The sequence below is a fragment of the Zonotrichia albicollis genome, chromosome 3 (genome assembly GCF_047830755.1).
Source record: "Zonotrichia albicollis isolate bZonAlb1 chromosome 3, bZonAlb1.hap1, whole genome shotgun sequence".
Classification (NCBI taxonomy): domain Eukaryota; kingdom Metazoa; phylum Chordata; class Aves; order Passeriformes; family Passerellidae; genus Zonotrichia; species Zonotrichia albicollis.
The window spans coordinates 94,229,434-94,255,103 of NC_133821.1; the positions used below are offsets into that span (position 1 = coordinate 94,229,434).

General features: G+C 36.3%; 1 protein-coding gene across 1 annotated transcript in view; it reads right to left on the reverse strand.

The window, feature by feature from the left end:
* The window catches only part of TPO (thyroid peroxidase), a 37,858-nt gene extending 12,969 nt beyond the window's left edge, over nt 1–24,889 (reverse strand). Inside the window, exons 1-7 of the mRNA XM_026793603.2 lie at nt 24,796–24,889; nt 21,959–22,043; nt 20,181–20,350; nt 17,789–17,921; nt 12,834–12,963; nt 9,647–9,853; nt 3,668–4,183 (exon numbers count right to left, since the gene is read on the reverse strand). Coding sequence (XP_026649404.2) covers nt 3,668–4,183; nt 9,647–9,853; nt 12,834–12,963; nt 17,789–17,921; nt 20,181–20,350; nt 21,959–22,043; nt 24,796–24,889 — 1,335 coding nt within the window. The remainder of the gene's footprint in view (nt 1–3,667; nt 4,184–9,646; nt 9,854–12,833; nt 12,964–17,788; nt 17,922–20,180; nt 20,351–21,958; nt 22,044–24,795) is intronic.
* Nucleotides 24,890–25,670: the final 781 nt, after the last annotated feature.

Genomic DNA, 25,670 nt, shown 5'->3' on the forward strand with positions numbered 1-25,670 from the left:
TTTGTTAAAATTCTTTTGCATGCAGTTCCTTCTCTCAGATAATGACATAAAATGTTTATTTGCTTGCATAAATAAGCACAGTACTTTCTTTGCTTAGAGTATTCTTTCTTTAAATGAGATTCTCTTGTGGAAACAAGGGAATGTGCTTGTTACAAAATATGTCAATAAAATCAGACAGCAAGCGACTCTATGGGAAAGAAATCACAAGCTAGCAAAATGAATGGCTCCATCATTTCTGGCTTACTTTGAGTCTGTTTGTTAAAAAGGAATGTATGTGGACATCCTAAGTCTGAACCTGCAAGTTACTGCATGGTCTCAACTCTGTCACGTTTATGAGATTAGTGGTAATCCAAATTCCTCTTAGGCTACATTCATCACCTCCTAGCATCACATCCAAACTCTGCAGAAGCCTCATGAAGAAAACAATTTTAATCAGTAACATCAATATTTCTACTATCTCATGACAGTCGTTGTTCCAACAGTTTAATTTAGTGGAAAATTATGACAGATGAGCACTGTGTTTTAAACAGAGGCCCATATGCTTGGTGCTTTAATTTGACCTTTTTATTCTATATAACCATATATTAACTGAGAAATTAAGATCATTTAAGTGCTATTCATTTAGTCATACCAGAGAAAATAAAACACTAATTTCTTAGCAATTCTGCCAATAATTTGGTAAGTATCCAGATAGAAACAGCATCTGAGAGTCAGAAAAGGCTTTGTACAGATTTTGCATCATATCATGAATCCCATGTGCACAGAAAAAGTAATTGAATCTTGACCTCTAAACGATAGAATACTGCAAGTCAGTCAGGATATTACTCTTAAAGGCAACACTCTTCTCATTCAGAAGGCAGAATTACAGCTAAACATTATTGTCAATTAGATGCAAAAGATCCAGAAATTGTTATCACTTTTCATAGGGTTCAGGAGACTTTCCTTTCAAAAGCCTCTACAAGTATACCCCAATATAGGTGTGAGTGGGGCACAATGGTTGGAACAGGAAAACAAAAAAAAAAGGTTGGAGGAGTGAATATAAAAATATGTGAACCACCATAAGAATGAGTAAGGCCAAAAGTGTGTCTTGTCATTGCCATTGGCCAGTGTAACTGTAGAGGAATGATATCTCACTGAGATAGTGTAGTGCCAATTAAATGAAGCTTCAACACTTTGAAAAGATTGCAGAAAAAAATAGAGAACTATCAAATATAGTAATGATGTTTAATTTATTAATATGCTACGCATGGTTAGTTTGCAGTTCTCATTGAAAATACTAAAGGATTTAGAGATGTTGAAAATGATGTTGAAGTCCTAAACTTTTGGGTAAAAGGTGATTTTACAAGAGTTCAATTTTTAATAAAAAATGAATATATTATTATAGTTTCGTTAATAGTCTAAACTATACATTTTATAAACATGAGTTCTGACATTATTCAATACATACTATTTTATAAGACATATTGTTTATCTATTTATTCTTTATAATTTGAAGTTCTGAGAGGAGCTATCTAATAATCTAATTTCACATCCAAGCAGTTAATTTATGTAGGTCTCAGAAGAGAGACTTTAAACCACTTTCAACCCATGCCTTGGACCATGCAAGATGCTCAGAGAACACAAGCAGATGCAGAAGGAAGCGAAATAAACACCTACATGTACACTGAAAACTAAAGGCAGTTGTCACCTAAAATTGGGATTAGTGGGAGCAACTGCACTCATTCAGAGATTGTTCTCTGGTACTAAATCTGGTAATAAATCAAAGAGAATTGGATTCAGATTGATCTGCTGAAGTCCTGTTCCATCTGACTAGTGCCAAATAATCCATCTTTCATAATCCAAATGGCACATCAGGGGAAACTGTCTCCAGACAGAGCAGCATAGGTGTGTGCAAACTTCATATGTATGAGATAGTAATGTTAAGACTAGCAGTTGCATAATTGAACATTTTTTCTTCACATATTAAATGACAATGAGAAAATGGTTTTTTGCACAAAAAATGAGGTAAATAAGAATATGTGTCTTTAACACTGTATACTGCAGTATATTAACCTTATAAAGTTAAGCATGTGTCATTCCCATGAAATAGAAAGGACAGTTACTACTCCTTATCAGTGAAACTGTATAATGCAGCCAAAAAAACCTTGTTTTGTGCAGGATATCAACAGACAATTGTTATGTTTGCTAACTTCGGCAAGGTTCTGTTATCAAATACTTGTCACTAGAGATATTTATGGTGCCAGAAAAACATCCAGGAAGAAAAGTATGGTCTAAATAGGTTTTTTTTTGTCTTTATTCTAGGAAGAAGAAAAGGCTTTTTTATTCAATTCTCTATAATTACACACCCACAGGCAGGACTCAAGCTTGAAAGTATTCCTTCTGAAAAAAGAGAATTTTAGAAATGTCTAGCAACTGAAACAAAACTTGATCTTGGAAATCTGAAGGTAAGTTCAACCCGAGCTGTCATTAGTGTGCCAGTTAACATACCACACTAATAGAGATACTCCAATTATCTGTCCTGAATGAATGTCGCTAAACCAGCTAGAGATAACTGAAACCTATTTCTAATGAGCCACAGGCAAATCTCATTAGTCTGTGATACCAGCGGAGATAATGAGCAGTGCTGATCCATGCAGTTCACAAAGCTGTTTCTTTCAGGCCGTTATGTTTGTGGATGCAAACCAGAAGGGTATAAATGCACAGAGATCTGCTTTTGGACTTGCAATTTTCTTCTAACATGTATTAACAACTATTCTGACTTTTCAATGCCATTCTTTTAATGAAAATGTCATATTTATGGCAGAGGAGCTGACTTGGTTAAAGCAAACAAAAAGCCAAACATTTCAAAAGAGCTGACTAAAAACAATTAAGTGAAGTATGTTACTTCTCTGAAGTTATATGGCTTTGAGTGCAAGTATTAATGCATTAGATAATGTAGGTGGCTTCTTAAAGGAAAAGTGCTTCATAATCTATTCCACAGTCTAAAAATTGTGGCAGAAAAAAGGAAAATTTTTTTATCGGAAAAGTGAAGTTTTATTGCATCCTTCCCTAATTTATCTTCAAAAGAGTCTCCTTTGGTACTGAAAACAAAATATACTGTTAGAATCAGAAAACATGTCTAATGTAAGCATTCATGTGTACTCCTCTGTATTTTGCCATTCTTATTTCTCCTGCTATCTCCTGTCAACAGTAGCCCCTGATGTTTGTGCATTACTACTTCATTGAGAACTTCACTGGCATTTTTACACAGGGGATTTATTATTTATGATACACCTGTGAGAAAGCAAACATTTTGTACATTATATAAATACAGAGACGTACATTACTTTTAAACAATTTCCCTTACCAAAAAAAAAAAAGAAAAAGAAATCTGAAAAGGCCTCTTTTATAGACTAAATAGACATTGGAGTTGCCTGCATAAATATGTATCAACTGTCATGAAAATCAGAGCAGTAAGGTGCCTAGACAGACTAAGCACCGGGACATTGCATTTAGAAAGTGGAAAGCAAAACCAACTTTAAACATGCCACATTTGAAGCACCAAAATAGGTGGGAAAGAAAAGGTAACGTGATCTCAAAAAGCCCTCACAGAAGCACGTTTGAAGCTTTGTGGACTCTCTTGTGAGACATTCACTGCAGCGTGTAGATAAGCAAGCCAGCAGCCCACCTGATGCAGAGCGCCGACGATTTTGCGTGTCTCTTGGTAGACGGTCTCGGCGCTCCAGTGGCCGTTGATGCGTTTGAGGGCTCGTGCCAGGCGGTTGTGCTCCCGCAGCCACAGCGTGTGCATGGCAGCCAGGGATGTCACCTCGCTGGAGCGGCCGTCCCCGGCCAGAAAACATTCCACCCTCTCGCCTCCACCTGTGCTTGGGTCCTGTGCACAAGGGGATGGGATCTGGTCTGTAAAAGGCAGGTATTCCCGATGGTTATCGTAATACTTTAAGTTTACTCTAAGAAGGCCTTCTTTGCTTGTTAAATTCCTCAGTTTGTTTTCAACAGCAGGGGTACTGCCATAGACTGTAGAGGCATCAAGGAAAGAAGTTAAGCCATTGATCTGTTGTCTTGTATTTAGCACAGATATATTTCCAAAGAGAACAGCATGATCACCAGTGCCGCATGCGGGAGATGAGCGGTAGAAGGGCAGGCAATCCATTCCTGCAGATAATGTATCATTGGTGGTTACCTGCATACAAAATAAGGGTATTTTCTGAGGTGAGGAGAACAGCTGTGGATGCTGAATTGAGTCTTGTCTAAATATTTACCTTCTCCCTCTCAGTTTTTCATTGCTCAGACCTCATCTACTAGAGTGACATATTCTAAATATGTATAGATTGTTTTCCTTTAGACTGAAGGAAGAAGATTAATCTTTTTTACACAGAGACAAATAAACCCCAAAACATTTACTCTATCACAAGCTATTGATGTAATACATCTACATCTAAATGAGTCTGGCTTTACAATGAAAATTCATCATAAAATGTATCAGAGTGAAGGCACTAACATCTGGTCAAATTCTGTTCTACTGAAGAACAATTGAAACAGCAGGTTCACCTGTTTGCATAAAAACATAATGAGGAGTTTCAGTGTCTGCAGCAGCACTCTGTAAAAGCTTTGGTTCAATGCTGAATTCTAATCCAGCTTCCTAACTAAAAAGGACAGATGTAAATATTCATTCTGCTTTCTGCCAGTCCCCCACAAGTCTTCTGCTGCATTATTTTGCTGCAACAGCTGTCTTACAAGTACTGAATTCTGACCATCTTTATAAAAAGCAAAGACTGAACATAGACTTGGCTAAATGAAAGATTGCCCAGTCCTTTATTGATTTGAACCCTACGGAGTTGAGACACTGAGGTTCAAAAGTCTGACTAAGAGAAAATAAATGTTTTGTACAGACACCTGAGCTAACCCTTATTTGTATTCTATCTGCTTGCTTTTCATTTTTCAGAACTCTTTGGCAGAAGACAGTGAATGCTGCATATGTGATGTAATTTCTTCTTCATTTTTCTAATAATGCAGAGATCAGTCTGCAAAGATAGAACAGTCATTAAATTGGGGTTAACAGTAACAAAGCAACTTTGGAGTGAAATTAATTAACTTTATACATTAACTTTACCTCACATGTTAAACCAAGTAAAATCTTCTTACTACTGAGAGCTCATGTCAATAGAGATTGATAACAACAAATCATTTACATTAGAAAATGGTTTAATTTTGTTTGGTAAAGAAATTCTACCATTATTTCTTCATTGCCTAGGTTTTAGCAAATCAAGGTAGGTTATATTTGAAGAAAACAAGCAATTTTTTAAACTGATTTTTGAAATCAGTAATTTCTCTGTTTTGTGTTTTCTATTTAGCATTTGTTATTATGTCTTTTGCTGTTAGTGTGGCTTCTTTTTCCCTTCAGCTGGTAATGTAAGCAGGTAGCTCATCTCATAATACAAATATCTGAACTTGACAGCCACAGCCCTGTATGTTCTTGAGTGTGTCCTGCTTCTAGTCATCAGGAGATATTCCAGGAAGAATTCAGATATCACTGAGAAAAGAATGTAGGAGATGCCTTTGTGCTGTTAAACAGCAAGGCTCACAGCAAAACATATAAACACTGAATAAAGTTCATACTGGATAATCTTTATTAAACTGCCTCTGCAATTTCAATTCAACCTGTTCTGGTCCCAGTGGAGAAAAAACAGCACTAATGAACATTAAGGGACTGGCAGAGCTGCATTATGCTGTCTTTTCCCTTTTCATAGGATTAGTAGTTTGCAGCCAATAGCTGAATGTATAAAATAGAGGTTCCTTCTATTATTATTTAGAGACATTAAAAATAATCTGAGTGAAAAAAGAGACCCTTTTCTGCTGAAATGGGTACTGAGTAACATTTTTTTTCAAAACTAATTACTGAAATTAATGTGATTCTTTTTTTGTGTATAATTCTAGAGGGAAAAAATTGCAACAGAACCCTGATTGGCCACAATAGTTTTCCTGTATAGCTGCATGTTAATTTAAATGGTTATTATATATGCATGGTCAAACCTAGTTATGGTGAAATTCTTCTATGTGAAGGAAAATGAAAGGTAATAATTGTTTAAATACACTGCAATCTAAACTGTTATTTCAGTTAAAGAAAAATCTTGCTTATTTTGAATTCATCCTGTGGGAAATGACCTTGTAAATGTTTTTTTTACTGTAGATTTTAAAGAAAACCTAGCTTATGGTCTCTGAAAGTTTGAAGAAAAGGAAAATAATAATGCTTGAAGAAGAGTTCTATGATCCCATCTGACAGCAAGCTGCTGCTTCTGAAACAGAAGAAGGCAGGAACTCACTTTGCTGGTTGCTGAGTGCAGATGACTGATCTATTTGTAGCTGAGACAGTAACCTGTCATGTTACATGTCACCTTTTTCAAATCACCTCAATTTTCTGTGACTCTGTTTCTTTTCCACCTTTTTTTTACTAAAAAAAGAAACCTGTAAGCTTTTCTGGATTGCATCATGCTAAATGTATGCGTCGTGTCTATCTTGGCAGCAGCAGTGTAATTAATACTGAATAAAGTCAGTAGGTCCAGTAGCTCTCTTATGAAAGTCTTTCTAATGCTTCTTTATGTCTCAGCCCTAACCTGAAATAATAATCTGAGGAATGACAAGTTTTCTCTACAACCCTGTTCTGCATGTCATGCTGTAATAAAAGAAGTGTAAACTAAAGCTAGTGGATTTTGGTGTTTTTTTTCCCATTAAAGGACCCTGTAAATATACAGCAAAAAGAATGTTCAGGCTCTACCAGAAATTACAGGCTCTACATGAGAACTTCTGAGAGAAATTCTATAGCATTTATTATAAAAATATCCAGAACAGAAAATCACAATGGTTCCTGAGAACCTGTGAATCATTTACCTACACTTCCTATTAATATCAAGGCACTATTGCAGCTTTTGATCCTTCATTGAGTTTCACTGACTGAATGTTTTCTAGGCAGATTCCCTAACCTGTGCAGTCAGGAGCCTCCTCTCCCTGCTGCAACCCCCAGAGAGGATGTGCAGCTGGAGGCCCAGTTGACCTTTTCTCTGGGTGGATTCTCCTTTGGGTGCTGCTTTTGTGGGAACAGCAAGCGTGCAAACTGCAGCTTCTGTGTCTACACTGCTGTATAATATGCTATTGATTTCACTGCCATTGGAAACCAGCCATATTTTCTTCATATACAAAATTAATGTATAAAACAGACTGTGGCAGTTTTCCAAATATTTACTATGTGGAGATTTATTTAATTAAAAATTCTGAAAGAAGAGGAGTTCTAGAGGGTAATAGCATTTTGTTTCAGCATTCAAAAATTAGCTCCTCTGGTCACACTACTGCATGTACTGCAACAGCCCTTTCTTTTTCTGAACATATATAACAAAAGGAAAAGAACAACCATCTTTGTATCTGTCTATCAAAGCTGTGAATAACAGGTTATAACAAAATGGAGCTGAAAAATTAACCATGTAAAGGGGTCACAAGTTTGGAAATGTATCTAATACTTTCAGGGTTGTGATTGAATTTCTTTGTATGTCTCCTGCCATGGCCAGTCGTGGCTACATTGAAGGTAGCCCTGAGCCATCCTCCTGCTGGGCTACACTGCTGAGTAGGAGGAGCATCCAGTGCTAGATTTAGCTACACATTAAATATTCAGTGATAGATTTAGTACATGTGAACATGACTTGCCTTCAAGAGCATCCTTGAAACATGCTCTCTGAACCTCATCACAGCTCCAAGACAGAAATCCAAAGTCTGTGCCTTGCTTAGAGCACTGAAGGATCCACTTGTAAGTCTATGCCATATCAATCTGTGCACCTTTTATGCCTCTGCACTGAATGCCTCTACCACATGAATAATGTTAGCCTTGGAGTCTTTTTTAAAGATCCCTTATGTTGTCTCCTTTTTAAAGTAGATGGGATTTCGAGACTTGAATTAGTCAGGGTTCAGTAATTAGACTGCTGTGGTCCCTGCGATCCACATTTCATTCAAGTTATGGGAAACAGTATGAGTCTCCTCTCAATCAAAAAAATCCATGTAGTAATAAAAAAATGTGGGGGTTTTGCACTTAAAAAACAATACTAGTCATGCTATTTCAAAGAATTTATTGTAAACACAAATGACTTTTGAAGACTTTTGCAGTTTTACAGCCACAGAAAACAGACTTTAAAAACAGGGAGTTTTATGTTTAATACATGTTTTATAAACATATATTATGATATATGTTTCAGATGGATCCATCTTCACATCATATAAATCACTGCTGGTCAGGGAGTGGATGTCCACCCTAGCCTCTCTTGGTAAGACTTTAGGAATGGGAATGTTTCTATGACTATTACTTTAAAACATAAACAGAAAAAAAAAATTCATGTCCCAGATGGAAATTTGAAACACAGTAAACTAGAGATTTTTGTCAGAACTATGGCACACTTTTAGTAATTAGGGCTGCTGTGGCTGATTCAGGTTACTCAGTGCTCTCAGTTGCTCACTACCTGAAAGAATGGGGTTCTTTAAGAAACCTCTTTTCTTTTTGAATGCTCTCAGGATATGTTTGCGACTTTCAAAAGTCCATATCTCCAGGGTGACAGGGTCTAGATTTACTTGCCTGTGGTCAAATTCTAGTAATTTATTAATTTCACTTAACCTTCCCTGTATTTTAAATTCTCTCACCATATGGAAGACAAGCCACCTTTTAACACAACCTGATTTGGTTCCCTTTACAGTTACCCAAATATTTTCCTCTACATTTAATGAAAGAGCAATGAGGCACTTAAAGAAAAGGGGACTGTGGAATGTTTATCAACTACAACTTGCTGAGGCTAGTTCTGTTTCTATAGGCTTCTATTCTGATAGAAGCCCTACATGGCAGTGCATAGAGAAAGCTGGTCAATAATCAAGCTCCAACAGTAAGTAAAGCAATTAAGGTTGCTCTGGCTTGAACATTGCCAAGGGCTGTGATGAGCATGGGGCTTTCCTTTAGCCTGAGTTGGACAGGCTGTTCTTTGAGAAAAAACCCCATGGTTTTACTTTGCTACTCAATTTTTTGAGTGAAAGAAGGACTATACTTTTAAATTAAGTGATCAAAATTACAGTATCCTAAATTTATACCTATTTATGTTTCTTCTAGCCCTCTAACAAGCTTTGAACTCATGTTTTCCATCTGCTCAAAGCAAAGATGTGATGTATGTAGGTTTCAGCAGCTCCCTGGAGATCATTTTTATACATACATTGAAAAGGTAGCTCTCTTTGAAAGTTTGCATTAACTGGGAGAAGTATCTTTGCTTTCAATGAGTAACGTTAAGATCCTTTCATTTTATATGGCTGAAAATGTAAATGACTACTTTGCTATATTCCCAAATGGAACTCAAAACCTTAAAGCATGAGAACAATAACATTAGGAGAGACTAGTAAGGTTTCTCTGCAGCATAAACCTTAGGTTAAAAAATGATGTTTTTATTAAGTACATTAACTATAGTTTATTATCTCTAAAGAAAATCAAAAACTTAAATGTCTACCTATTTCATTTAATAGTTGCATTGTTTTCTATTTTTTCTATCATTGTCTATTCTAACGTTTCTTGACTTTACTCACCTGTCTAGAGCCTGGAATTTCTCTTGAAGAATTTAAGTTAGAATCTTACCTTTATTGGAAAACATGGATTTTGTTTTTCACAAGTCATCTGGCACTCCATTCCACTTAGGAAGGTAGTTCTACTTGTGCTCTGGGGTGTGAATGCAATGTCATGGTCTATGTACTGTCCCCATACCATAATGATATCAGAATACAGGCTGTCTTCAGTAACAGCCTCATTAGGTGCATGAATAATTTTTCTTGTCACTTCACGAACCTGAGAAAAGAACCAATTTACCTTGAGTGTTAAACAGTTTTTACTTCTCAGAAAGTGATAAAACACTACAAAGTAGGGGAGACAGTGATAAAATCTATCTTCCCCTTCCCCAGCTTTATGTTGTAGAGTGCTTCTAATGGTTTGACTAAAACCAAACTAAAACCAAAGAAAAGAATCCAATAACAATATAAAATCCAGCTTCTACCAGGTTCTTATTTCTGTTCAGGAGCTGACACCAAGGTGCCACAAGCAGTTTCAAGGACGTTTCAGCTGAGTTTTTCTATATGTTTCCCAGTGAGCAGTGTGTCTTTGATCTGTTCCTTTCCAGACAATTTTGAAAACCACACATCTATTTTTGACACTCCAAAGGTTTTCTTTCTATTTATTCTGTTTTCTCCTCCTTAAACAAAAGGATTTGTTGAAAAATCTCAAATCACTGTTGATACTCAGAAAATCTGAGAGGCTCTGTATGTGAATGAAAGAGCATATGCAACCCAGGACATAAGGTAGGTTGTGAACACATGGTAGCAGAAACTTCAGCTTCCTTTTCCCAGGTGAGGAGAAGCCAAAAAAATATTTCTGATGCAGTTCTGTGGAAGATGCACAGAGATACAGTTGATCTCTGAGGAGGAGCACATGGAGACATCTATGCTACATGTCCAGCCTATATTAATAACCAAGCAAAACCTTAAAAATCAGTCCTTAGTTTGTGGAGATGTTAAGGGTAGCATTGTTCACAGATTCCTCCCTCATGCTGCAAAATATTCCCTGACAAATAGCAGCTGCCTTGGAAGTCAAGCAACTGAAAGGACAGTACATAAAATCGACTGACAGAGCCTGTAATAAATATAAGGGCTATATAATAAATGTATAAGGAATGTTCAGTTAAATAGATTTGGTAAGGACAACAGGCAACATGGGACTTCTTAGGAACATCAGGATTTATACTGAAATAGGTGAGAGCAAGCTACCTACAGCTCATCAGGAATCCAAATTTTTAGTCCAAATATTTTAATAGCTTTGGTGGCCACAAACATTTTCTTGAAATTAGTAAAATTTTTTGATCAATTAGTAAAATTTTTTGATCATTGTTCTGCTTTATAGTAATCCTCACACTTATCTAGCACTTTCACAATATTTTCACATTACTTTTGATAGAATATAATCAGATAGCTAAAAGTACAAAAAAAAAAAGAAAAAACACTTAGGACAATAGCTTTACCTATTTTGCTCCAAAACAAAGCAGAGAACCTTGCTGATGGTCAGACATTGATGATCAGATTTGGTACAGTTATATAATCTTTTTATAAGAGAGTTTTGCTTTACAAGAGTGTACCCTAATGAATCTAGAGAAAGGCAGTTTGTACTATCTACTGGAAATTTGCCTGTGTAAATGTCAGGTTTTCATCTCTGAGTGCTAAATTGTGCAACTTAGAGACAATGTTATTTAATTAATAACATGAGTTGTAGGTGACATTAACACTAAATTCTCCTGATTATCCTTATTAAACATACAATGGTTAAAATAGCAAGACTTTGAGTCCATTAAAAGTCAGGTTTCAAAGCAATGATGACAAATCACAAATTGTAAATCCGGCCCAAATCATTGCACACTGCACTGGGGAATTTTTCTCTCAGTCCTCTATGCAAATGCTCTTTTTTCAAACTTCCCTCTATGGCAGGTCTGCTATTTTTTTAACTATATGAGGTGCCATAATCCATAAAGATTGCAATACTTTCTAAGATCAGTAAGTTGGACAAGCTAACAGATGAAGTAATGATTTGAAAGCAATTCTTGTTCAGTTGAGGCTTGCTTGCCTATGAGGAATGGCATATGTTGGGAATTTAGCTGACTAGAGACTGGAAAGTACAAAGCCGTGGCTAATTCCAAGTTCTGCACCTGCAAGATAGCGTGTCCTTGGGCCTAGCTGAGTATGATAACGAAGTGGACAGAGAGACGTGAGAAGTAGAGAACGCAGGCCCAAAGGAATGAGGAAGAGTTGATGGTATAGTTTAACCAATAGATTGCTTGGCTTACAGAATATTCATAAGCTTATTATTTGCTGTATAAGTGTTTGATGCTTTCTTCAATAAACTGGACCTGTGATGAACCATCTGGTGTCCTGGTCCCCTTCCTTCGACAGGCATATATGTACACACCTATACACATGCTAGCATGTCCCTGGGCTTTATATCTGTTTTATATCTGTTTAGTTAACATCCAACCTTTTCCCCCTCCTTCCCTGAATAAAGGTGCCATTATTAAAACAAAGAATCATAAAATGGCTGGAAAATGTAGGCTGGAAGGAAATTCTGGAGACCACAAGGTGCAACTTTAAATTGAAAGCAGGTATTAGGTTTTTAAGAGCCCCATGAAGACAGATCTTTGGTATTTCTCATGAGGGATATGCCAGAAGTTCTCTAGGCTGGAATCCATATTCCAACAAAAACCTTTTCCAACATTTATTATGCTCACAACAATTTTTTGTTACAAGACAAAGTTCTCTCTGGAAAAACTTGTGGCCATTTCCTCTTGCCATGGAAACATGCATCCTTGAAGGCCTCTCTTGTTTCTACAATTTCATCGTGGGAAGGTCAGGATTAGATCCTCTGTGTGCCTTTTCTCTACCTGAGCAACCATCACCCTGTGTCTGCTGGCTGCCTGGTGCCTGCCAGGCCAGGCATTTGGCTGGCTCCTGTCCTGCCTCTCTCCCTTACTGCACTCTGGAATATCGGGCTGCCCCTCAGGAAGGTCAGTGCCCCCTGCACTGCTCCATGGGCTCACCCCAGCCAGGGGCAGGGAGCCTCTCACCATGGGGCTGAACTTGGGCTTTAGCAAAGCCTCTGGCTTCTTAACTGAGCTCCACTGATACTTTTGAAGTATTTTACACAGATACTTCCTTCGCTGATGCAAATGGAGGTCTGTGGTGGCAGGTGTGATAATGTGTGTTTCAAGTGATCTGGAAGTGCACTTCCTCACCGAGGGGAGCGGGAATCCATTGTATCGGACACTGGGATCCCATCCTCGAGGCTGGCTGAGGCCATCCTCATAGGCTGCTGGAAGCCACCTAGCCAAAGCTGTGTTGGATGCCCCCCATCTAGGATGTTCCCTATGAAGAGAAAAACAAAATTAAGAATCCCCCAAAAGCAATAGCAGCAGCAGAATCTCTGAATAAATAAAATATATAGAGACATAAATACATACATACATATATAAAATATTTATATTATATTATATTATATTATATTATATTATATTATATTATATTATTATATTATATTATATTATATTATATTATATTATATTATATTATATTATATTATATTATATTATATTATATTATATTATTATATTTTTATATTATATTCCATTCCATTATATTAAATTATATTACATTACATTACATTACATTTTATAAATGTTCCAAATATTAGACCAGATCATAAAAATAAAATAATATGAAATAATCAGCCACAGAGCAATATGCCATTATACATTATACAGGATGTTCATGTAGCAATCTTTGAAACTGCGTGAAATACTTGTCTTCATGTATGCCAATATTAGATTTACTTAAAAGGAAAATAATGAAAATTTAAATTGCTAATGAATTATTACTATTTTACTCTTGTTTATAACCTGTTTACCTTTTGACATTTTTTAAATACTTGCTGTGAAGGTAAGTTCCTGATAGTGTCCTCATTCCTCATAAAGTCAGATATACTCTCAAGCACCTTTCCTAGCTCTAAAAAGATGTTTAAGAGCAAAAAAATGCTCTTTAAAACTATGTGTTAGAGCAACAGAGAGGAAATAAAAACTTGAGAAAATATGAAGAAACCTTTCAGTGTGAAGGTGAAGAAAACTTAAATGAAAATTGGACACTAGTCATAGAGAAGAAATCATTTAGCAAGACCAAAGGAGACAGGGCTGAGGAGATGGGGGCTGAATCCAGTGGCAATGCTGCCTTTGGTTGAAGCTATGCTAATTTCTTGGGTCCATCTTTGGGACCCTGCACAAGTCTGGTCACTGAACTGTGCTACTAGGTTGTCAGCACTAACTGCAGTGTATTTTTTCCTCTCAAAAACTTGCTTTTCTCTGAATGTCACCTGCCTGAGCACATCTTGGCATCATTGCATGGGCTGTTTGTCACTCCACAGCCAGCCTACCTGGAAGGGAGAAGGGCAGTAAAAAAGTGTAGTCTAACATGAAAAAGTAAGAGGGTAGCAAGTATGAGGTCATATTTAATTTGAGGGTCAGTAAATGATTGTTAGTGATTTCTATTTATTAGTATAGTCAGTGAGTTTTGGGTTTGACCCAATTAATTTTCCCTCTGTCATGAGTATTAGAAATTTTAGGATTTGTTCTTTTTGCTAATTTTTCAACTCATCCTGTTCAATATATTTCATAATTGTTAAATATATGTCAACACTAAAAGGAAGAAATTATTTTTTTTGCAATGCATTCAAGTTGACTAAAGTTGTAAAGTCATCCACAAAGAACCAGAAATATTTCTGGAATATTGGTAGAAATATATAGTGTTAAAACATACATTTACATATCCATCAGGATGCTAAACAATTATATTACTTTTTCATTGATCTCCAGCACACTGAGGAGACTCAGTTTGCCAAGCTATATGGTGCTGTAATACACTTAATTATCCACAATAATTCACACTTGAAGGTTGAATTATGCTTTAATAAAGCATTCAAATTAGTTACACTTGATTTGCCTTTATTGAAATTGCATAAAATACTGCACATAGTGTAGTGCTATTTCACTCAATTAAAAATAATGAAATGTTAATGTAACTGCTTAACTGGTGATTTTTCTCCTGATTGCTTTTGTATTTTAGCAGATCACTGGAATGCTACTTTAGTAAAACCCCTCTCACATGCCTTTTTATTATTGCATTAAACATGTTAATGTTTTGGAATTTTGCTTGAGTTAAAAAGGCAGCTGAAATAATGAGATTTTGCTACCATACAGCTTTATAAAGTACCCAAATTTGATTACTATATATTCTGTTTATGGAAGGTGGGAGTTTTCATTTGCTTGTGAAATATTGGAATTGTACCATTTGGATTTTGTTTTGGCTGCCTGAGAAGCAACCTGGAGTCTTAAGCTGCCATTTGCTATCCAGATTTTTATCTTTTGAATCTTATTTTAATGTTCTGCCTAGTTTCAAGTAGATTGAATCAATGCCATATGGCAACTTAATAATTGGAGTTTGTGATGTTCTAGATTTGCTGAGCTATCATGCGTGTAACTTCTGGAAACATGGGACACTTCTGGAAAATAAGCCTGCTACTAATTGAACACTGAGTTTGCATTGAGGTAAAGTGGCTAACCTAAAGGAAACATATCCATTCCTTCTTCTGGAAGTCAATCAGGATTGCTCATTCTTTCCACTAGGTGAGCCATACTCATACTTCTAACTGCTGGTACTGCACCTCCAGAGTGAGCATAACGTCCTTATCTGAGAGAATGGTTAATGACACAACAATGAAATAGAAATGCTGCAGATAAAATTCCTCCCAGATGCCCCAAATATTAGGTGTACAAGAAATAAGGTAGTCATGGAAAAACAGGTCCATCAAGCCAGAAGGACAGAGAGTTTCTGGGTGCCATCCTGTCATTTCATTCTATTTCTCACTACCAGGAATAGCCAAAGATGCAGCCTTGCAGTAAACATATAACTCTGAAAGCTCGGATGAGGTGAAGCTAATTGCACTGTGAGAGTCCCTTCCTTTAGTACCTGTAATTCCTTCACCCTTTGAATTCCTTTCATTGTACTGGACACTAAAAAATACCTAGATCAAGGCTAGCTTGTTGGGATTAATAAATGGGGAAAAAACCTCTTTGGATTTTCCTTTTGTTCCTTTTTCTTCATTTTAAAATAATGCAATTTTATTTTGCTTGTTTAGGCAGAAAGGAAACTAAAATCTGTTAATGTCTCTTACTAGTAAAAGAGGATAATATCTCTGCTGGGAATGCCTGATGTTATGTTGATATTGTCCATAGAAGGTCATGTTTATGTTATTCTACTGCACTTTTGTTCTAGGAAGAGCACACTAAAACGAAGCAATCTCAGTACTAAGGAAAACATCCTTTGCAATTGATCTTATTTGTCCCAAACATGCAAACTGATTTAGCAGGACATCTGTAAAGCATTTTCTTGCTCCCTTCTAAACTAAAATTTTTTTTTCTAAATTTCACTCATGAAATGCAGAGTTTCATGATCTATAGTACAGCTATAGATTCAAACAGAGTGAACAAAAGTGCAAATGCAACATAGGTCTTGTTGTATTTTTTTGCCTGAAAGTGGAAGCTGTAAAACAAGTAAAAGCGCAGACTCGTATTTCATCTAATGTCTGAAGTCCTCAAAGCTGGCTTACATCACAGAATATGTTATTTACATTACAGTGTTATGGGCTTTTTAGGCTGATGTATTTCAGTAGAACTAGAGCTATTTCAAGGGGCTCACAAATTTTTAGACTCAGTTAAGATCTGATTCACTGTTTTCAACTCCTTTGGTTTTGAAGGGTTTTTTGTCACCTTACACCTTTTACATTTAGAGCACAGAGTCTAAAATGCTACCAAATATGAGTAGTGGGTTTATGTGGTACAAGCATAAAAATATACACAGTAGAACAGAGTGACTACAGACCAGACTCAATGAATCATATTTACCCTACCCAGCTTTAGATATCAGACTGAAATGCCTGTACACATCCTAGTATTGTCAGTCACTGAAGAGAAAAAGATCTTTTACCTTTACCTATAGCAGAGTGCTTCTCTCCATCACTAGGGAGAAAGACTAAACAGCCGCCCTGTAAATTAAGAGCTTCATCCATGCTGTCTGTGTTCAGCTGCACAAATCTTGGCCAATGTATTCAAGCCCTGATGGAGATGTCAGTGAAAATATTGTACTAGCTGCTAGTTCAGACTCCAAGCAACTCTGAACATGCCTGGGGGGAAATTATGGATACCCACATAGTTAGATTTATAACACTGATGCATCTCAGGTTGTGTCCTTTCAGCAAATAGTCTATCAGGCAAAGCTCCTTGCAAATGACTTGTGATGTAGCAAAACAGATTCATCTCATAAAATCAGACTCACTGAATAATAAAACTGCAGAATTGTACTGCTCTTTATTCACCACGTTGCAGAGTACCTTAACTTGTACAATGATGAAGGCCTTCCATTTTCAGCTCTGTAGCACTTCACTTGTAAACTTACAGCCCAACTTTCAGTTTGTGACCTTAGGTCTATGTATCCAGAGGCTGCTGAGTAGAAATATTATTTACCCTTGTACTTAAAAGGGCCCTCATTCTCAGTTTTACACTCATTGCATTGGAGGGTTCTGAAAAGACGAGCACATCTATTGTGTGGGGTTTTGCAGGAAACAATTGCCAAATAGATTAGGCAAAAAGTAGATACTAGTTATAAAAAATAGCCACTAAACATATAAAATAACAGATATGTAAAATTAAGAATGACACCTAGAACCTTTTGATTCATCCTTTCTAACTGTTAGAATTGTGGGAAAATACAAAAAATATTTCTCCTTGGGAAGTAATACTGTTTTCCGGCTTTATATAATTTTATCCAATTCAATCAAAAATAAATACTGAGTTAGAATTAAGTTTTCATATAGAAGAATGCATGTACTAAATCAGTCCTCCCTAAATATAAAGTTCCTCATATAATCTTAGAAGCTTTCAGAGGGAAAGTCTGTTTACAAAAAGTAGTGCACCAAAGTGTAAATTATGAGTTCTTCCTCCAGGAACTTTCACTGGCACCTCATTTACAGCCACTGATTAACACCAGTCCCCCTTCACCAATTTCCTTGGAAAAAGTAAACACAGCTTCTTGGGTTTAAAGAATGAGAAGGAAGGATTTTTCAGGACACAATTTTTATCATACATACCTGTTATTGCAGGCACCAGTGATGAGTCGATATTCATTAGCTAAGCAATTATTTGGACACTTTGGTGGCAACATATAAGGCAGGCATCCAGAAATTTTAGCAATCATAGTGAGCAGATCAGCTGATAAATGATCTGAAAGGAAGAACCCAGACAAGCAATTTACTGTATTGGATTTAGCTGCTAGAGTAGAAAACGCATTATTGTCAGCTGCATCTACAGAACTCTTCCTCGGAAATAGCACTTAGTGAGAAGTGCTGCAAGAGGCTGTATCAGGGACTTAGAGGAAGAGCTGGTTTTATTGGCTGATGCATAGAGAATGAGAAGAAAGAGGTTCAGCAATAGCTGAGAACCGATGTTGACCCGCTTTCTGCTTCCTTCTTTCCCTGTGCTGTAGTCCTTTACTTGCCTGGTCCTTGTGTCTACAACAAAGGTGAAAAAATGACATTCAAGGACAACAGTATATGCCAAAGACAAAAAATGTGTGACTGCAAAGATGCAGAAATCTAAGGACCCTGCAGCTGACTATAGAATTCAGTGTTGAGTGGAAGAGAATCAGAATTATTAGCTGGAATTTGGAAGCTAGGTAAAGTCAAGTCCCTTTATACCAGTAGACAGCATGTTATAAGTATATTTCTGATACAATCCAAGATGGGTCTCCCAGTGAGCATGAGGGAGGGACAAAGCCACACTATAGTGTAAGCTGCAGAGAGCTGGTATATATTCTCACCTCTGCAGGTGTGGAAATATGTGTGGCCAGTTCGAGGTGGATGTACCCATGAAACAGGAGCAACCTTGTCTAGAGGAAGGTGACCCTGTCATGGCAAGGGGCTGGAACTAGGGGGTCCTCAAGGTTCTTTCCAACTCAAACCTTTCTACAATTCTATGAAGAGCCTTCCTGAGCTCAGAGAACCCTTGACATTAAAAGTGGCTACAATCATCATGTGATGAAAGATGAGGGTAGAGGTAACATACAACTCCTGCCCCTGTCTCCCCACTGGCTAATGCGTGCCACCCAGTCCCAATATCTATTTGTTCTGCCCGTTTAACTCTGAAGTTGCTTTAGTCCATTGTTCAAACCAAAATATTAAGCCACAAAAACAAAGAACAAAGGTTTAAGAACCAAATCAGCTCAAAACATGTTCTGCTGAGCAGTTAGAACCTGCACAAAGCAGTAGTGAGAAAAGAAGGAGAATAGGTTGTTAGACTGGCTGCATAATCTTGTCATTATGTACTAGTAACTTGTGCCAAATTTGTGAATAGGGCTGTACTTTTATGTTAGTTCAGGTTCAAAATTATACTTAGAGCCCAGCTCCCCAGTTATCTGGGCTGCCTAGGTAGAGACTCATATGTTTTCTTTAAAGTCAATTTAGTTCTGTAATTCATGTAAAACTATTCTGTTGTGGCACATAGACTGTACAGTGTCTGTTCACATTCTGTTAACATTGTTTCAGTTCTGAAAATTAGCAAGAGCTTTGTGCACTTCTGAAGTTTAGAAATTCAACTTCTTTTGGGTTGCACAGTACAAAAATAATTGCATCTGTCTATGTGTGTGTGTATATAAATATATGCACAGACATATCCATGTAGATAAAGATACATTTTTACTTCTACAAATGCCCCATTAGTTTAGTAAGTCAGATATTTTAGCAAGGAAATAAAATAATAACTGTGGTGTGTGCTTTATGTTTGTTTACAGCACTCTAATGCTTCTATATCTTGGAAAATAATGTTCTAATATTGAGATAGAACACTTTGTGTAAGTGACAGAATTAAATTATAGGGGGGAAAAGTCAATGGTTCTGATATTTTGATCCTTCCAGACACCAGACAGACATCTTGAAATTCATATCTAATTAGCAGCAAGTATTTCACTTTGAAAACATTGAACTTTCTCTTTCTTTCCCCATCTGATATGAAAAACCCTAGTTAAAGTGGAAATAAATGTGCAACAGCAGTGCATTATAAAATTAGTTTTGGAAATAAGAACATATATTATTTAAAGAGAGATATGCATATGTTGAGAGGAAGTGTGTTTGAAAAGGCCAGTGCCATAGTGTGATAGAAGATCAAGCACTAAACCCAAACTGCAGGGGAAGACAGACATTTCACTGCAAACAATACGCTTGCAACACTGAGGATATGCAGGCTGATTTATAGGCAATACAAATACACAGTCATGAGTTCACAGGGTGCCAATAGTGCAACACTGCTCTCCTCAACTATAACACCACCCACACTCCAGCAAAGAAAAATGTACACCTATCTGAGGTGTTTTCAAGAACAAAAGAAAGTGAAAATAAAATAAAAGTGAACTTAACTGAACCTTAATCTAAAAGACAGCATTCAACAAATCAATAGGGTGGTTTGCCAATGTCAATACACTGTATTTACCAGTTGGATGCAATGAACGCTTGTGCCTCTGGCAAACTTTTTGTTTCAGCACCTGAATTGACATTTCCATTCGTTCAGCTGCTTGGGAAATCTCTTGACTCTCTCGTTCAGGAAATTTTGAAAAAGCCAGCAGTAAGGTAGGGGTTGCTATTTCACTTCCTTGGATCTTTCTACAATTGAGATAAATACAGAAGGTTTTGCAATGTATACATTTTTAGAACATTTTCATAACAATAAAGCTATCTGTCCTGGATATGTTGTAAGTTTAAGGTATTTAAGGTATTAAGGTATTTTGATTGAAGAGAACACTGGGAAAGCAAAGAGGAAGGCTGTTTTGTGGCCTTGTTCTGCAAGGAAAATTCTAAAAGAGAAACTGTGCTTCTGTTGGACACACAACCAGAGTTCATCTTGTGGGAAGTCTTTAGAATGAGAAAGAAACTTTTGGGGTGAGCAGAGCCTGCAGCACCAAGTGGAAGACCTTGTGCAGGACAGTCATAAAAGAGGTCTCTAAACTCTCTGCTGTGAGTAGGTTTTGCTTTCATGTAACATTTAATACCCAAGACCATCCTCAGTCAACTTCTAAGCACCAATTCTCTTTAATGTCTATATATCCACATACACAGTATTTCAAATGTAGCTTAATAGTCTAGTGTCTGAGGTAAGTGGTCTCAGTTTTATTCCTAATAAATTTTCAATTCCTAATTGAAATAATCATTGTTAAGCATTTATCTTTAGCATCTCTTAGCACTTACCACGTTTAAGATATTGACCAAATTATTGCCACAATTACATCACATCTTGTGAGACATAAATATCAGTATCTCCATCTATTACATGAGGCAGTTGAGCCACTGAAAGCTTGAGACTTAGGTTTTTAAATTTTAAATGCCTTAGGATTGCCACCAAAATACTATGACTAAAACCCGAAAGTGACCTCAGTCTCTACATATGGAAGGGCAACAGTTCTTGACATGTTCTGTCCATGTAAACAGTTAACATTCACAGAGCTCTGCAAATCATGACTCATTTTCAAATCACAGAGATAAGTCTTTAGGGAAAGTCTATGCAAAAGTGTGGGGATTCTACCCTGTAAAACTTCGATTATGTATTCCGACTTTTGGAGAGAAATTAATTTGGTGTTGCACAGAAATCTAGTCAGAAAATGGTTGAAAGAGCTCATTCTCATACTGTAACTCAAGCACAAAGGAGCTTTCCCCTAATTTGTTGCCTGTCCAAGACAAATGTTTCATTTCCTTTCCCTTATCTTTTTTTACATCTGTTGTAGATGAAAGGGGAAATATGCAATTCACTTTAAAAGTCCAATTTAAGGCAACAGAGTTTGGCTCCTGATGCCATAGGAGTTGTTCCTGTCTCACTGCACTGGAAAAACATAATCAGTGTTCAAAAATAGATCCACAAAAGTATGATTTTTGAGGTATTTAGTTCAGAAAAACATTCATATTTATATTTGTGTTATTTATTTCCTCCCACATTTTAGAAGAGCAACTTATATGGTGATAATGCACAAGGTCCTATTGGATCAGATTATCAGTGTCATAATCATAGAATGGTTTGAGTTGGAAGGAACCTTAGAGATCTCCTGGTTCCAACACCCCTGCCATGGGCAGGATCACCTTCCTCTAGATCAGATCTCTCAAAGGTAATGGAGGCAGTGATTTTTTGATTATATAGGTGCTCAAGGAAACAGAAAGATTGACATCAATTTTTTTTGTTATGAAAGCTTTTTCCTGAGTACATTATTCACCTTTATTTTTTACCTTTTAATTTCATAATGTGCAGCATAATCCACCAGACTAGAACCCTTCTGGATAGCCTTAGTGATGCAGTTATCTTCAATTTGTTCTCAATGGGGAAAAAACAAAAAGAAAAAAAGAGAGAAAGATAAATATGTTAATAAATAGCATATTTATTAAAATATTAACAATTAGAAAATGTACGAGTTTCTAATATTAAGATACCATTTTTGCCCTTAAAAACCAATTCCATATGTTATTCCTGAAATTCATGTTGTGGCCTCTGAGCTTTCTAAATGCTAAATAATTCCATAATTTATAAGACATGGGGATTTAGATTTCCTTGCTTGAAGTATAAATCCAGTTATGAACATGTCATATAGGACCAAACATAATAGGTCCAGCTGAAACATGCTGTGTTCTCTGTATGCAGCTGTGTTCCTTAGGTTCATTTGTATTTTTCATCAAACTGTCCTTGGACTGACAGGACAAACCTGACCCTCCTTCCCAGATAATATTAGCTGGTCTGAGCCACATAAAGAATTCGAGTCCACATTCAAGCAAAACTAAGACCAGGGATAGGGCCAGTTCATGAAAACCCTATTCTCATTTTTTCACCTGTGTTTGATGGGAAGATACATGTGAACATAATAATACTTCAGCTGTGCTATTTTGTGTAATGCTATTATGAGGCTTAGCTTATCCCTCTTTTGTGTACATGTTGCTTTATAATAAAAGAACCAGTCATGTTTAAAGTTCAACTGCTTTATTTCTGTCTGAATTTTGTGGGATGGCCCATTTTTTTCTTAGAAAACAAATAATAAAAAATAATAACAATCATTTATGTACAATCGTTCATCATTTATGTACAATTTAATCTTAGGGGAGCATGCTTTATTTGTAATACAGTTTGTGCTGTTTCTATTATCTATTTTTTGAATAGGGCATTCAGCTCAAGGAAGAGAAATGTGTGATGAGGAGTAATCTCTCCTAGGCTAAATTATACTCTACTAAAGTTTTCAGTATCTAAGTATAGCAGTAGTTATTTCTCTTTTTCACCTATGCATAATAAAATACTCAGATGATTCATGGTATTATCATTTGGATTTCGACTACTTCTGAGAACATTTTTGAGTCTATGTTAAAAAATACGTTTGATTTTTACAGGCCATACAATAGGTAGTTCTTTTAGAATTTAATATAGCATATTTTTGAATGCTATTGGAGGTGGATGTACCCATGAAATAGGAGCAACCTATTAAAAGCATATTACTTTTAGGGGGCTTAGCTCTGAGAAATATAACACGCTTGAAGTATTGCTCATCCTGTGATATTGATTAATGCTCTGATGTAAAAGAGAATATCCACTTGGTGTACTTAAATTCCATTGTGTCTCTTCCTTTTCTTCTAAGAAGTATGAATTTGGTACCAATACCATGTCTTCAAATACGTGGTTCTTGAGTAATAAACATTATCTTGTACTGTTTCATCAGACCAAGAACACTTACTATAAAAATAATAATATTTCATCTATTCTATTTATTTATAGTCTATGTATATTTTATGTATTGGTGCTTTCCTGTGTCTTAGGGAAGGATACAAAAAGGAGGGAAAGGGACTTCTTATATGACAGGATGATAGCCAATGGTTTTAAACTGACAGAGAGCAAGTTTAGATCAGATGTTAGGAAGAAATCGTTTATTATGAGTGTGGTGAGGCACTGGAACTGGTTGCCCAGAGAAGTTGTGAATGCCTCATCCCTGGAAGTGTTGAAGGCCAGATTGGATGAGGCCCTGAGCAACCTGGGCTAGTGAAGGCATCCCTACCCATGGCAGAGGGTGTGGACCTAGATGATTTGTAACATCCCTTCCAACCTAAACCATTCTATTATTCTTGGATCCATTTTGTATTAACTAACATATACCTTAATGTGGTCATTTTAGACCACATCTTTCCGAAAAATTTGTATGGTAACTCAAAGTAAAGAATCCAGTATGGAAAGAAAACTGGATCTCCTGTTTTGCAGTGATAGCAAAAAAAAATATTTCTCATAAGAAATAATAGCTTGGGAATTTAATTTAATTATATTTAATTAATTAAATTAATTTTTTTTTGCATATAATTTTATTTTATTTGTGATTCTACACTAAATTCAGGTGAACAGTTTCCTAGGGAATCATATCACCAAACTTTATGAATCAAGCATGCAGTATGAGGTGGTGGTTTGAAATCCCGTTTCTTTACTATCTCTGCCCTAATTCCATGTAAAATCAGTTTCTGCAGATTTCTTTTAAAATTTGGTCTGGTATCTGCTACTCTTCTCGTTCATTAGATTTAGCTGATTTAAATTGAGCAGATGCAAATGTTGGTAAAAATTACTAGATTGAATTTTTTGAACATAATGAATAAGGCAATCTGAGATGCTTTAAAATCCTCTGGGTGCCAGCAGCCAACAGATCCTCAGGAAAGAATCACCTTTTGGGACAGCAGGAGGGTGCAGGTGGGACATCCTATGGCAACTGCCTCTAGCCCAGGATGATTAGCAGATCGGGAAAGAAATCCAACAATCCTGCTTGGCAATGCATCATCTGGCACATGAATGCCACTAAGAAAGTAAAATCACTCCTAGTCAAAGCAGTGATTGAGATACCCTACAAATACAAAGTTTTACTTACTGAGATTATGAAGCTACAATTTAAAAGAACCCCTCCATGGAATAGTTCTCAGAGAAGCCAGATAGTGTATTTTGCACACAAAAGAGGTTGAGCTATACTGCTGGTGCTAAACTGTCTGCAGTGTCCCTGTATTTTCAGCTTAACAGTAAACATAAGTAACTAATGTGTATTTTTACTGTTACTTACCAAAGATGGTGTCTTTCCGTATTTGAAGGAAAGAAAAGAAAACAGCTGTGAAGGCTATAGCTGCTGAAAATCCCAAAATAATAAAAACTTTCATCTACAAGAAAGAAGAGATAACAGTTGAAAATACATATACCTTCATCCTCTAATTGTAAACAAGACTATAAATAATTTTCTGTATACAGCAAATTTTACTTTAAAATTAGATTTCCAACCATGTTCTGACTATTTTTTTGAAGTTCAAAGTAATTCACTTTCTTTCCCCCTTCCTTACTTATTACTTTTCTTTTAAATTCTCTTTTACATGCTTTTACATTTTGAGACGCTTCTAGCACAATGATACACATAACTTTATTTTATAACATAATACATTCTCTCAATATCAGCAGCACTTAGCCTGTACATTGGAAATTCATCAGCATTTTACCTCCATTCATTTTGAACTTCTATGTGCACTAGACTGATTTGATTGTAAGTTAGTGATTGCACATAAGATAATACAGTGGCCAAACTAATACCAATTAGTCAGACCCTAATCTATGCTCCTATCCATAGATTGCTGTGCTATCAAAGCAACACAGTGAATGTGCTCACTCTGCTGAGGACACCTGCATTCTCCATTTCAGTACTGCTACTCTGGCAGTTCTTACAGCAGTGCAAATATATAAAGTCTCCAAGAGGTATCATTTTTCACATGCCCTGTATTGACTGGAAATTGAAAGATTTGAAATATTTTTTGCTTCAAAAAAATATTTTGAAATATTTTTTAGCCTATCAAAGTTAAAAAAAGAAATCAAGTCTGAAAATTCAGAGAAACTATATTGCCCATAGAAATCCAATATGAAAACACCCCTTCCTTTTACATTTAATGAGTTAAT